This window comes from Danio rerio, chromosome 3 (assembly GCF_052040795.2).
Source record: "Danio rerio strain M-AB ecotype USA chromosome 3, GRCz13ab, whole genome shotgun sequence".
Classification (NCBI taxonomy): domain Eukaryota; kingdom Metazoa; phylum Chordata; class Actinopteri; order Cypriniformes; family Danionidae; genus Danio; species Danio rerio.
The window spans coordinates 32,873,264-32,887,653 of NC_141023.1; the positions used below are offsets into that span (position 1 = coordinate 32,873,264).

Below are 14,390 nucleotides of genomic sequence, written 5' to 3' on the forward strand. Positions count from 1 at the left end.
TGTTTATGATTGACGTTCGCGGTGGTGTTGGGGGCAGAGCTACTGTCGTTTCCACCGCCCGTGTCGTGTTTACGCAAGGCGCAGCACCCTATATAAAGCTCCTGAGGTACAGGCAGGATAGAACAGATCCGACTGTGGACAACTTCTTATTTCTGAAAGAGCTCGCCAAGACTCGGGAGACGCAACGAAAGAGCGTTGGAGCAAGAAACTTCAAGCTTCCAGTCCAGAGAAATAACTGCACCTAAACTCTTCAGCTGCTGAAAGTAAGTTTCATTGTGTTTGTCATTTTGCATGTGGAGGTGGCAATTTGTTTTACAGATAGCCTACTAAATCAGATAGATGTGCCGTGGGAAAACAAAGACATCTAGGCTTTATTGATTTCATTAATGCTCAATTCTAACATTACTGAATGCTAAAATCGGATGCAGAAAAAGTTCATTTGTATTAACGAGCGCTTTCAGCACCATGGACAGCAATCATTTCAGCTGACGCTTAAGAATTAACCCATTTATTTCTCATAATTAGCCTCTAGAAACAGGAATGAATATATTTTTATTTTAATAACTAAATATATTTTATGTAAAGTTTATATTAATATTTTTTGTTACTTATCTCAGGATTTTCTTAGCCCATCTGCGCGATTCCAACAGTTTTAATCTCATTTCTTTTTTTGACTTTCTTTCTGAGAAATATGCCTTATTTTAAATTCTTAAAATCGTTTATATTGGTTTTATGTTTACCGTCATTATCAGTATAGTGGTGGATACCAATTAACGCGCAAAGTTGGTAGCTTTAAAACTTTTTAACATCTTTTCCACCTGTTGTCGCGCTCTCACTTTCCGAACTATTCAAGCGTCTTAAAAAACGCAAATAGTTATTTGATTTATTTACTTTCTTTAGATGGCCGTCATGCTGAAACCTTGGACCGTCGTCGCCACTGTCCTCATCTGCGTGCTTCTGTGTCTCGGGACATTTGTGGACGCTTATCCGCCTAAACCGGAGAACCCTGGAGATGACGCTGCTCCGGAGGAACTCGCCAAATATTACACCGCGCTGAGACACTACATCAACCTCATCACGAGGCAACGGTGAGAAGAAAATGAAAAAATACAAAAATATACACACGATATGCAGCACCTGTAACTGTGCATACTTGCTTCTTATCACACTTCACCTTCGAGGTATCGACCAAGAATGAAGATAAAAATCATTTCCCGTTGGTGTCAGTGCACCATCTCCCATTAATATGTTAGGACAAATGACCAAGTTCTGCAGCAGGACTCTGAAATTGCATTATGGCCCACTTTTCTGTGGCCAAAGGCTCTTCATATAACAAATCTGAGTGATAAAAGCCAAGCAGACTCACCTCAGAGATTGAATAGGCTACTTATCTGGCATAGATTGATGCTTCTCGCAGCCTTGCCCTATAGAGAACTACATTTATTTACATAGTTATACTCTCCTAACAGGCCTTTGACATTTAAGGCTCAGACACTGAGCAACACAGTCACTCTTAAAAATAAAAGTGCTATAAGAAGAGCTAAAAGTTTTCACAGTGTTGCCATAGAAGAACCATTTTGGGTACTTCAGAGAACAGTTTAGCGAAAACTTCAATTTTATAATCAATTTAATGAACTAAAATGTCTTCTTTTCACTGTACAGAGCCTTTTGTGGCATGAAAATTTCTATAGATGTTAAAATGTTCTTCATGCACTGTAAAAAATGCTGGGTTCCACACAATTGCTTCATGTTGTCCCAGCACAAATCATTAGTTAACTTAATTGTTTTCACAAATTTAAGTGGATTGAACATAATTAAGTTCTCCCAAAAGCAACAAAAGAATCATGTTGTTTCAACTCATTTTAAATAAGCAGTTTAGACAAACAGCAAAAGTATTTTTTTGAGTGTGGAATAATCAATATCAATAAATAACGAAAAGACAGTTTCATTAAAATAAATACAGTAATCATTCATCTCCCCATAAATTTTCTTAAAGGGATAATTCACACAAAATTATTATTTTATTCTCTCACTTCCACTTGTTCCAAATCTGCTCAAGTTTCTATCTTCTGTCCAACACAAAAGAAGATATTTTGAAGAATCTTGAAAACCAATAGCCATTGACTTCCTAATGTGGATGTCAATGGTTACAGGTTTCCAACATTCTTCAAAATATCTTCTTAAGTGTGGAGCAGAAACATTAAACTCATGAAACCACTTGAGGTTGAGAAAATATTTCTTTTTAAATAAACTATCCCTTTAATCCCAGAACCTTCTCATTCATCTTAGCCATTAAACGTCTTTCGAGATATCAAAATGAAAATCTTTGATGAATATCTGAGAAGAAATGAACAGATGTGATGGTTCGAGCAGCTAAATCATGTGTACGCCGCAGTTGTGACAGAGTTAAATGAATGTTGGCTTATTCACAAAGTATTGTCGACGTCCGTAATGAGGAGCAGGTGAGATTCTGTAAAGCTCATGATTCAGAAATAGCTGTAACATTATAGTTTCCTCTCAGACTCATTGATGTTGCTCGTAGGCATCTCTCGAGGAGGAATCTGAGCATGAAATTGCTTTGTTTATCCTGGCACCAAACAGCTTGCCCTTTAGCTTGTTTTTATCTTAGGCCTATTCATTTTGAAGAGGCTGTTCGCAGATAAAGTAATACTCAAGCATCCTCATCTTTCTTCTCTTTTATTCCCAGTTTCCAGTAGACTAAACGTTCTGCAATCCTAAAATTCAGAGTTTGCACGAGGCTTTTTCATTTGAATGATCTCTGTCAAGTCATCTCATTGACATGTCTCAAGCACATTCAGCCGACAAGCAGTCAGAAAAGTTTAACTGGCAAATTAGATTCATAACGTCTGGGGTGAAGAGACAGTTTGTATTTATATCAGTGATTGGTGTCTGACAGATAAAGTGGGCTGACTAGTTCTTTTCACTTCCCGACACTTTCACACACCACAATGAGCTCACTGTATGAGCAATTTGAGATCATTATTTCAACACTGAGATGTCCCCAGCTAAGCTACACGACTGCATTGAGGTAATGAGGGGATAAATTGTCATATTTCTTACATTCAGGTATGGAAAAAGGTCCACTTCGGAAGATGTGATGGCAGAACTGCTGTTTGGGGATGACACAGAGCACAAACAGAGATCAAGGTGAGATTTTGATTTAATACTTCAGCAGTTTTTTTATGTTAATGATGCCTATGTGTTGTACTTTAATCGTAAAGCAATAGCTGCTCCTGATTTAGCGGGTATTGGAGTAAATGGATTTGTTTAGATGTGTGGTAATAGAATCTGGAATAGCTCGTGAATTTTTCCCACCTGTTGAGGAATCAGGAGTCATGATGGGATTCATGGCGTCCTTTTCATCTGTTCGTCAGGGAATGTACATGACCCACACTGCATTTCTGAGAATCCTTGACATTTAACAGCCCTAATTAGGCTTTGAATGAGAAGAAATTTTTCCGTTCTTATTAATCCAAACTGCAAAACACTGACAGAAATGTATTATTAATTTGAAGACTGAATAGTATCATGAAAATGTCACCGAAGGAAAAAAAATGTTTATTTATTGATGGCATATTTGTCTTTTTCAGATACGACGACTCTTTTATGTGGTGAAGTTCAGGGACTTTCATGTGGCCTGTCCTGAGCTAAACCCACCTGTGCCTCCCACAGAAAACCTCCAGACAACTATATGAGAACCAGTCGCCGTCAGACAAGCTCATCAACCTCTTGGTCAAACACATCCTCGTTTTTACATTATGCTTTCACGAGCACTGAACAAATCTCATTAACAAATGTAAATAATATATTATATTAGAAACTATCACTGGAAATGTATATGTGTATACTTCATTGTGTCAATCAAAATTATGTTTGTTTTTTATTTTGAATGTAAATTATTCTATGTGATTAAAGGTTTATTGGATGAATCTCGCTATTTACTTTGCTCTGGTGTTTTTTTCCTGGACAAACCATATGTCATTTATTTGTTAATTAGCTTTGTATTTTTTATTTAGTATGATTGGTAACAGTAGATCATAGAACATAGTTTACCTCTATGTAAGGTTATTTCGAAATGACCAGCAGATGTCCCTCCTGTTATATAACATGGAGCTCTGATAGCGCCCATTCGTCAATAACGTAACATTCAAGACAAAATGCCCTATTTATTATCATTATTAACTTCGACTACTTGTCTAGAAATCATAGCTAACGCCTCATTATGCCAAAAAGCATCTGCTCTAACATTTTAAAATAAATATCGAATTAAAAACCTGTGAATGAATATACCTTACCTTAACCATTAGCATATACTTTTAGCTAATGTTTAGATGGGCATCTTACAAGATACATACAAATATATATTCTTTGTTGAACCTGCTGCAACTTCACATTACTGAACTGATTGGCAGTGTTATGTAAATTAGCTGAGAACATTTAAAGCGGGCTGTCGAGAACATTCTATTGTTAACTCGCCTCCATCGCCAAACATGAGCCGGTGGGTCCCACTTCTGAGAGGACCGAGCGTGGCCCCTTTAAGTCTACGCAATGGCTAGACTCTGATTTGATGCTTTGTAGCTGTTCAGGCACCTCTCTCATAATCAAAACAACGTAAGGAAGCGTCTGCGATACGGGAAAGGTTGGTATCTTATTTTAAGACTAACGTATTTTCAGAGGTATGCATTTTGTATGTTTATGAAGCCTTTATAATGTTGTTCCATTCAGAAATGCGAACCAATTTATCGCTTCATGTTGTATAGTCTTATCGTCTTGTTATGTGAGTAGGAATTTAAAACATAGGCATTCAGCTGTTGTTTAATTCGTATGGGGGTAATTGTTATTATTCGTCATCATGCTGTTGACCCATTTATCATTTTTGAATGCTAATTAGTGTAATTTAGGGCTGCATTACGGATATTTGTTGGCTTCGCGCTTACGTCCCTATTTGTGGCGGTGAATGGAATCCTATTCATTAGCATTAGGATTATTAACTTCAAGACCATTTTAATATTGGGACTATAATTAGTCACCTCAATATGTTAAAAGATCAGAATGCAGACATTGGCAAATTGAGCCATTTCTGTATTAATTGAAATATTCAATACAAAAGAGTAACGAAAATATTATTATGAAGGTTATCTTATTGTGAGAGCTCCTAAGTAGCCTAATAAATGCATTCTTATACACTATTATTATTATTATTGTTGTTGCTATTATTAGAGAAAATAGTTTTGATGGTCTGGTGGTCGAGGCATTTATAATAACAGTTCTGGGACATTTCCCTTGCTGTGTTTAAAATATTGCCATTTCCCTTTGTATAGCACACTATTTCAGGTGTTAGATATTTTGTAATGGTTATCAAAACCATAATGGAGTGTGTTATAAAGTGTGCGCATTTGCAAACTGGGGTTTGATTGATAAAATGCTTAATAATGAAAAGCATAAAAAATTGAAAAAGGCATACAAATACACATAGTAAGTCAATTAAATAATAAAAAAATAAAATAAAATACCTATTAGCATAAACAATGTTTAAAAAAGTATATATATATATGTATATATATATATATATATATATATATATATATATATATATATATATATATATATATATATATAGGTGTCATTCATTCGTTTTACTTTTAGCTTAGTCACTTTATTTATCAGGGGTCACCACAGCGGAATGAACCCCCAACTTATCCAGCATATGTTTTAGACAGCGGATGCCCTTCCAGCTGCAACCCAGTTGTGGGAAACATCCATATAAACTCATTCACATACATACACTATGGCCAATTTGGTTAATTCAATTCACCTATAGCACATGTCGTTGGACTGTGGGGGAAACAGGAGCACACGGAGGAAACCAACGCCAACATGCAAACTCCACACAGAAATGCCAATTGGCCCAGCCGATGCTCAAACCAGCGACAACAAACAAACAATAAACATACAATGATATTTATACAAAAATTATATAATAATGTTTTACATCATATTGTTTATGGATGAGATATGATCAGAAAAGCAAATATTAATAAGTAAAAACAAATTCAAAGTAGTTTAAAAAGTTGAATTGGTGACAATATAGAAGCTTCTAGTAAACAAGTGTAAACAGATAATATCATAAAAAAGTTGTGTAAATAAATGCATACATTTAAATAATTTTATATAACTTTAGATCAATAAAATCGATCTATATACTTGTAGTTATATATATACTCAAATAGAATATAACATAAATATATGTTGTATGTATGTATGTATGTATGTATGTGTGTATGTGTGTGTGTGTGTAATAGAAAATAAATTATAAAATTAAATGATTGTATACAATACTGTAATCTTTAAGAAAATAGAATGATTTAATAATAAAATAATAACAATAATATAATATTTAATAATATTTAACTTAATAAAACGATGGGTTGCAACTGGAAGGGCATCCGCTGCATAAAACATATGCTAGATAAGTTGCCGGTTCATTCCGCTGTGGTGACCCTTGATTAATAAAGAGACTACGCTGAAAAGAAAATTGATGAATGTAAATAAATAAAATACACACTCATTTAAATTATTTATTATAAATATGTTTTTATTTAAAAAAATCAATCTATATACATATATATACAAAAATATTACCTAATTAACTGGGAATTAAATATGTAAAGGTAGGGTTTTATATAAAAAAATGTTTTTAATACAAAATAAATTATTAAATAATTGTGTAAATAATTACACAATAATATCATATTTAGAAAATATAATAACTTAATAATAATAATAATAATATAACAATAATATAATATTTAATAATATTTAACTTAATTAAAATATTTATTCTCTAAATAATACTTAGACGCTATTCATATTTATTTATTTTTTATATATTTATATTTATTTTCAAAAATTGTCGTCATACAAGAAGCAATGTAGGATGAGGATTACTCTAATGAAGATGATCATATTTAAATGTCCATGGCATCAAAAAGTTTAAAACCCCCTGATCAATTAATTTAACCCCCTGATAATTTCATTTAAAAAAAAATCGTGAAGGAATTAAAACATTAGCATAGCAGGTGATAACAAGCTGATGTCATTCATGAGTACAACAGCAGATTAAAAGCATTAATACTGTACATATGAATATTAATGTGCTGTCAAAACGAGGTGATTAAAAGCGAAGCATAATCTGGCACAGTCTCGCTCTCTCGTTATGGTTGCTTAAAGGGGACGCAGGCCTATTTGTGTGTGTTGTGAGACAGATGGGCCCTGCCTTTTTCTGACTGCAGGGAGCAGATGGAGAGCAGGGCCAGAGCAGGGTGTCATTATTAGCACAGGGGGGTTTGCAGGAAGGATGGGGATAGAGGGAGGTGGGGGATTCAGGAGATGCCAAGCCTTGATAAATTCACCATCCCCGGGCTGCAGGAAGACCCCCTCAAGCCTTCTCTCAGGGGATCGCACTCAGTGCTGAGTCTGCATTATACCTGGCCAAAACGCACTGGAGCAGGTCTGCCTGGTAATGAGATTGGAATATAAGCTTGAGCTTCTCCTGCTGTTTGTCTGATAGTGCTTTGGCAATTCAGATCAAACATTTCCTTCAGCTATAGAGCTTTAGAGGATAATGTTAGTGAGAATGGGTTAAAATAATAAAACATAATAAGAAAGAAAATGAATAATTTTTTAATGAATTTATCACTGCTCTAGAGGGTCTTGTATAATTTTCACATCTTACTAAAAATATAAAGTGTCAATAATGTTACAAAAAAATCACATCAAAAATTGTCAAAGCAGAGATTGAGGTTTAATAATGCGATCTGAAAAAGTTGTGGAAGGGAAGTCGTTCAAGAATCAAGTGCTATCAAGCTGGTAAATACATACAATTGAAGTCAGAACTATTACTGAATTACCCCTGAATTATTAGCCCCCCTGTTTATTTTTTCCCCAATTTCTGTTTAACGGAGAGAAGATTTTTTTAAACTAATTTCTAAACATAATAGTTTTAATAACTCATTTCTAATAACTGATTCATTTTTATATTTGCCATGATGACAGTAAATAATATTTGACTAGATATTTTTCAAGACACTTCTATACAGCATAAAGTGACATTTAAAGGCTTAACTAGGTTAATCAGGTTAACTAGGCAGGTTAGGGTCATTAGGCAAGTTATTGTATAGTGATGGTTTGTTACTATAAAAAAAATCGCTTAAAAGGGCTAATACTTTTAACCTTAAAATTGCTTTAAAAAAAATTTGAAACTGCTTTTATTCTGGCCTAAATAAAACAAATAAGACTTTCTCCACAAGGAAAAATATTATCAGACATTATTAATTTATTATTATTATTATTTATTATTTAATTATTATTTAATTATTATTAATTAATTATTATTAACTTAACTTTTTTTTCTTCTTCAAATATTTCCCAAATGATGTTTAACAGAGTAAAGTTTATAGATAGTTTATTAGATTTTATGGAGATGCACTCCCACTGCAGAATCATCCTAATTGATCTAAAATTAAAAATTCTTTTCAAAGATATTAAATTATTTGATGAAATTGTATTCATGTCGCGATATATGTTGCAAATTAAAATATCGCAATGCTAGATTTTTCCAATGTTGTGCAGCCCTAGAACAGACCATCGTAATACACTGATTTTCCTAAGTACCCAAACTTGCCTAAATAGCCTACTTAAGCTTTTATATTGCACTTTAAGCTGAATACTAGTGTCTTGAAAAATGTCAAGTGAAATATTTTTACTGTCTTCATGAAAAAGATCAAATAAATCAGTTGTTAGAAATGAGTTATTAAAACTATTATGTTTATAAATGTGTTGAAAAAAATCTGAAAAAAATTTAACAGGAGGGCTAAATATATATATATATATATATATATATATATATATATATATATATATATATATATATATATATATATATAATAATAATTATTATTATTATTATTATTATTATTTTACTATTGTTTTTTTTCCTGGGTGATTATTGTCAAGTAAAACCATACAAATATTTATATAAGTAAATAAATAAATAAATAAATAAATAAGCGTAAAATTCATTATGCATAAACAAATGTGTAAAGATAAAAAAAATTATTAATAAACACTTTAAAACTATTTCAATGTTACAAAAATAAAAAAGTTCATATTCAGTGGATTATATATTCTATTTTATATTTTATTTTGCATATATTTAGTGTTTAGCATGTACAACACTGTACATTGCTTTATTTTATATCTTCTTTGTCATTTATGCTAAAATTGCACTGACTGTAATGCTCAATATTTAATGTTTTAATCAAACACTTTGAGCAGAGGAGCAATTTATGCCCTGCGATAACACAATGGTGCCTGTAGGTCAACAATAAAACTTGATTGTTTTTTTTTTTGTTGGTTAATAAAAGTAAAGGAGATGGAGCCCTGAGGTGCTCTATGAATAAAGGTGCAGAAATAACTAGTGGACATACAGAAAAAGGAGCTTGAGGCATTTGCAACACCTATATATTACAAGAAAGCACAGTCAACACCCATTAATAAAGACCTGTTTTTAACACCGGAAACCAGATGCTGGAAATGAGCTGCATGATATAAAAAAAAAATGCGGGTTAATGTTTGCCTGTGATGAACTAAACTGGACTGAGGTGAAGTCACACTAGGTCCCAGTATAGCAGCAACTATCTGAGCTTCGTCATGTCTGTTAATAAGCTGGAGTGTAAATGAAACTGAGGTGTGTGTGTGTGTGTGTGTGTGTGTGTGTGTGCGTGCGTGCGTGCGTGCGTGCGTGCGTGCGTGCGTGCGTGCGTGCGTGCGTGCGTGTGTGTGTCAAGTCTGACCTCTCCATCCCAGTGGGACTGAGCTCAGCTACATACAGTAAGCAACACTTTCACACACTTGCCTTAGAAAACCACACGAAACAAACTCCTTTATTTAATGAATGATTTACTGATCAAATATTAGCATTTCTAATTGTTTTTTTTACTGCCGACACTAATTATTTGGATTATTTGCATATTTATGGACCCGATAACTGATATTCTAAATGAGTATTTCTTTTTTACTTTGCTTCTGTTTTTATTTGCCACAAATGTCAAATAGTAATTTCTATAATTCCATCTGACCTTTTAGCTGAAAAACTGAAGATTGTATTTAAACACTTGCCTTTCTTGTTAAATTTCATCTTTGCATCAATAAAATTGGCATTTGAAAAAAAACACCTGTAATAGTATTTTAAATATGCTAAAGCGCTGGTTTTGTTTTTTTAAAGCACAGTTTAAATCACTAAAGAATTTATGAATGGCTTGAAGAGTGATACTCCTAGAAGTGATACTCAGAGAAACTACTTTTCTAACAAATTAGTGTCATTTACATCAATAGAATAGAAAATTATAGTAAAATCTTTAAAGCTAATTGTATTGAAAATGCCAATTTCACAACAGATATTTGTAAACTTTTGTAAACTTTTAATCTTTAAAGAAAAAATATATTTTTGTTTGTGCCATTCTTACACAACTGTGTGGGTGGATGATGTTTTGCTCTGTGGAAAATAAGGATTTAATGAATGATTCACTGTTGTTGTATCGCAAACGTCTGTCATGTATTTGCTGCATTTTCAATATGTCATTATTTTAAAGATTTTATCTTGAGCATCTGATTTCTCCTCAGTGATGATGTCCTTTTATCTTCTCCATCTTACTTGCAGCGAGTTCAGGACAAGGAATGTTTAATAAGTAAAACTTTGCTTGCATCAAACTGGCAGGAAAATATAAATTTGTTTATACAGATGAAGTCAGAATTATTAGCTCCCATTTGATTTTTTTTGTTAAATATTTCCCAAACAATGTTTAACAGAGCAAGGAAAATTTCACAGTACGTCTGATTTTTTTTTCTTCTGGTGAAAATCTATAAAATAATAAAATAATAAATATAAAGGTATATAAAAATATATAAAATAATATAAAATAATTGAAAGCATTTTTATTTTTAATTTTTTAAATCATTTTTAGGTCAAAATTATCTGCCCCTTTGAGTTTATTTGTTTTCGATAGTTTAAAGAACAAACCATCATTTTACAATAACTTGCCTAATTACGCTAACCTGTCTAGTTAGCCTAATTAACCTAGTTAAGTCTTTAAATGTCACTTTAAGCTGTATAGAAGTGTCTTGAAAACTTGAAAAATATCTAGTAAAGTATTTTTTACTGTCGTCATCGTAAAGATAAAATAAATCATTTTTATTAGATATTTTTAGTAGAAATGAGTTATTAAAACTATTGTGTTTAGAAATGTATTGAAAAATCTCAGTGAAATCTCGGTTATTTAACATCTCAGTTAAACAGAAATTGGGGAAAAAAACAAAACAATGGGCTAGTAATTAAGGGGGGCTAATAATTCTGACTTCAATTGTATATACCGTTGATGAGGGACAATAGTGATAGCTTATTACAGATTTTAAAGACAATATCTTAATATTAAAAAGGAAACATTAGCTTGACAACAAAAGATCCTATCGATGTTGTAATGAATGCCCCTATGTATTTTACAGCAGTTTACAGCAAGCATCAAGTGTTTATTGAGATTGTGTGGTCTGTTATAGTGTCTTTACGTTTTTTTCTCATAAGGCACAGCTTTTAAAATAATAACATGTGACTTCTGGCTAGTTGCGCTGACGCTTGTAGATGGTCCACGTTTACCAACAGTTGTTTTGGTCAAGCAGCGAGTCAGTGGCCAGTAGGTAGTGCTGTCGCCTCACAGCAAGAAGGTCCCTGGGTCGCTGGTTCGAACCTCGGCTCAGTTGGCGTTTCTGTGTGGAGTTTGCATGTTCTCCCTACCTAAGTTGGCGGCTCATTCCGCTGTGGCGACCCCGGATTAATAAAGGGACTAAGCCGACAAGAAAATGAATGAATGAATGAATGAACAAATGTTTTGGTCAGTAATATTTTAGCGTCTTCATAAGGGGGGATTTTTTAAATGATGAAACAGGTTTGTGGTGTTGCCTGTTTTTGATGGCACAAGTCGTCTACACTGTGCACCTTGCTCTGTTTTGTGTCAGATTGCAAAAAATTAAGTAGCTCCAGACTACTGAAGTCTAGTCTGTCTGTGACCTTATTTTTTTAACCTTATTTTTTTCTTTCTCCTCCAAGTGCAACTAATACTGTATGGCTGTAAACTTGTACTACGTGTGGCATCTGGAAGTGCAGGCTGCAAAATGCCTGCACAGCGTTATGCATAGTGCGTAAATATTATCACACACTTATCGAACTGTCATTATTGGTTTATCGAAAAATATATATTGTGATAATTATCGTTATCGAATTATTGCTCAGCCCTAAATATAATATAATATAATATAATATAATATAATATAATATAATATAATATAATATAATATAATATAATATAATATAATATAATATAATATATAATAAATATAATATAATATAATAAATATAGTATAATCTAATATATTAATATATAATATAATAAATGTAATATATAATAAAAATAATATAATAAATATAGTATAATCTAATATATTAATATATAATATAATAAATATAATATAATATAATATAATATAATATAATATAATATAATATAATATAATATAATGTAATATAATGTAATATAATATAATCATTGTGCATTGTCAGGTTTATTAGAAGGCATATAATGCCTCAAAAAGAGGCTTATTTATCCTCATTTAACCTCCAACTCACATACTGTACACTGAGTACAAACTCTTAAAGTACAGCTCAACGTAAACCTTTTCAAGTGATTCGAAATGATTGTTGATAAATTTATTCATTCATTTTCTTTTCGGCTTAGTCCTTTTATTAATCTGGAGTCGCCACAGCGGAATGAACTGCCATTGTTGATAAATGTCATTTCAAATGTATCATTCAAAACAATAAACCAGCCTCATGTCATTACAACCTTCCAAATACAGGTGTGAAACAACATGAAGTAGAGTAATCGAGAATGAAAAATTGAATGAACTACACGTACAGTAGCCTCAAATAGTCCAGCAGGTTATTAAGTCAGACATTCCAGCTTCCAGGAACTGAGGCTGAATTCGGGCAGCTGCTCTCTCCTTCAGGGAAACGAGTCACTCCGCTCATAACCTACGTAACATGTGGGAGAACACCGATCACTATGGCAACCACCTCCGTCATACAGTGCATGTAAAAACATTTCAGGGCTGTATGGGATTTAGAGAAAACTTTTGAATTCGCTTATCTGTGCTTGTGTGTGTCGTGCGTGTCTTTTGAAAGAATGCTAGTGGATCTGTGTGCTGTTAAAGCCCCCATGGGAAGATCTTTCTTTGAGCTTAAGTATAGTGAAGGCAGTGTAATTGTCTCTGGAGTAAACACGGGTAATTCAGTACCCTCTGTGTGCTCTATCAGTGCATTCATTACGTAACGCATGCTGTTTTATAACATGATTGACAGTCTAGCTCATGATTGTGAAAAACACGACAGATGTCCACAATCAGAAAATAATTGTATTCCTGATAGTTTTGTGTGTGTGTGTGTGTGTGTGTGTGTGTGTGTGTGTGTGTGTGTGTGTGTGTGTGTGTGTGTGTGTGTGTGTGTGTGTGTGTGTGTGTTTGTGTGTGTGTGATATATCAGGACACAACTGTGAATACTGACATGAGAAAGACAAAGGTATTACAAGGAGATGGGGAATTATGAGGACATTGCTCATCATGTCCCCATTTCCTGATGCACTGGTTGTCATACAGGTTGAGTTTTTCAGAAATTAAAAATGCGCACAGTTTTCTGTGAGGCTTTGGTTTCAGGTTGGGGTAGAGCGATAGAAAATACAATCTGTACAATATAAAAACAATGGAAACCTTTGGAATGTCTCCACAATTCACAAAACTCTGTCTATTTCTAAATGTTTCTATTTTGTTTATTTATTTTGTTTATACACATTTATTTTGTCGTACTAATGTTAAACTGGAAGGAATTAACATAAGTAAGGCGAAATAAATGTGTTGTGGGACAAACAAAATAGGAACAGTTTGTGACCCTTTATTAATTTATGCGGAGGAAGTTGCACAGATGGGTTCTTTTGTATATTTAGGTGTGGAAATGGACTTTTAATTCTCTTTTGATAAACACTCAGAGAATGTTTTTAAAAAAGGCTCAGCAGCGGTTAAGTGTTGAGAAAACTGAAGTTTTGAAATTGATTGTCGTATATACCTTAAATCAATAAGATCTGTCCTTACTTTTAACTTTGTAGCCTGGTTTAAATCCCTCTCTGTTAAAAGCAAAAAAGCAAGCTAATTTTAAGGTTAGTAAATGTAGTAAGTAAAATAATTGGTGAGAGACAAACACCTCTCACTGA

The 14,390-nt window shown here is 33.0% G+C and overlaps 2 protein-coding genes across 4 annotated transcripts in view; both read left to right on the forward strand.

Moving 5' to 3' along the window:
• The window catches only part of mpp2a (MAGUK p55 scaffold protein 2a), a 76,386-nt gene that overhangs the window by 38,702 nt on the left and 23,294 nt on the right, over positions 1-14,390 (forward strand). Inside the window, exon 1 of one of the 2 annotated variants that reach the window (NM_001327790.2) lies at positions 4,520-4,660. The exons of the other annotated variant lie outside the window; for it this stretch is intronic. The gene's annotated coding sequence lies outside the window, so the exon portion shown is untranslated. Of the gene's footprint in view, positions 1-4,519; positions 4,661-14,390 lie in introns of those variants that run through there. 2 annotated transcript variants of the gene reach the window in all.
• On the forward strand, positions 117-3,958 carry pyya (peptide YYa). 2 transcript variants are annotated; one of them, NM_001164371.1, is made up of 4 exons: positions 117-263; positions 901-1,088; positions 3,088-3,168; positions 3,612-3,958. In NM_001164371.1, the coding sequence occupies exons 2-4, from the start codon at positions 901-903 to the stop codon at positions 3,634-3,636; spliced, it is 294 nt and encodes a 97-aa protein (NP_001157843.1). In that variant the 5' UTR covers positions 117-263; the 3' UTR covers positions 3,637-3,958. The 2 variants fall into 2 exon arrangements, with proteins under 2 accessions (NP_001157843.1, NP_571091.1); NM_131016.2 differs by lacking the exon at positions 117-263 and having other exon boundaries at positions 818-1,088.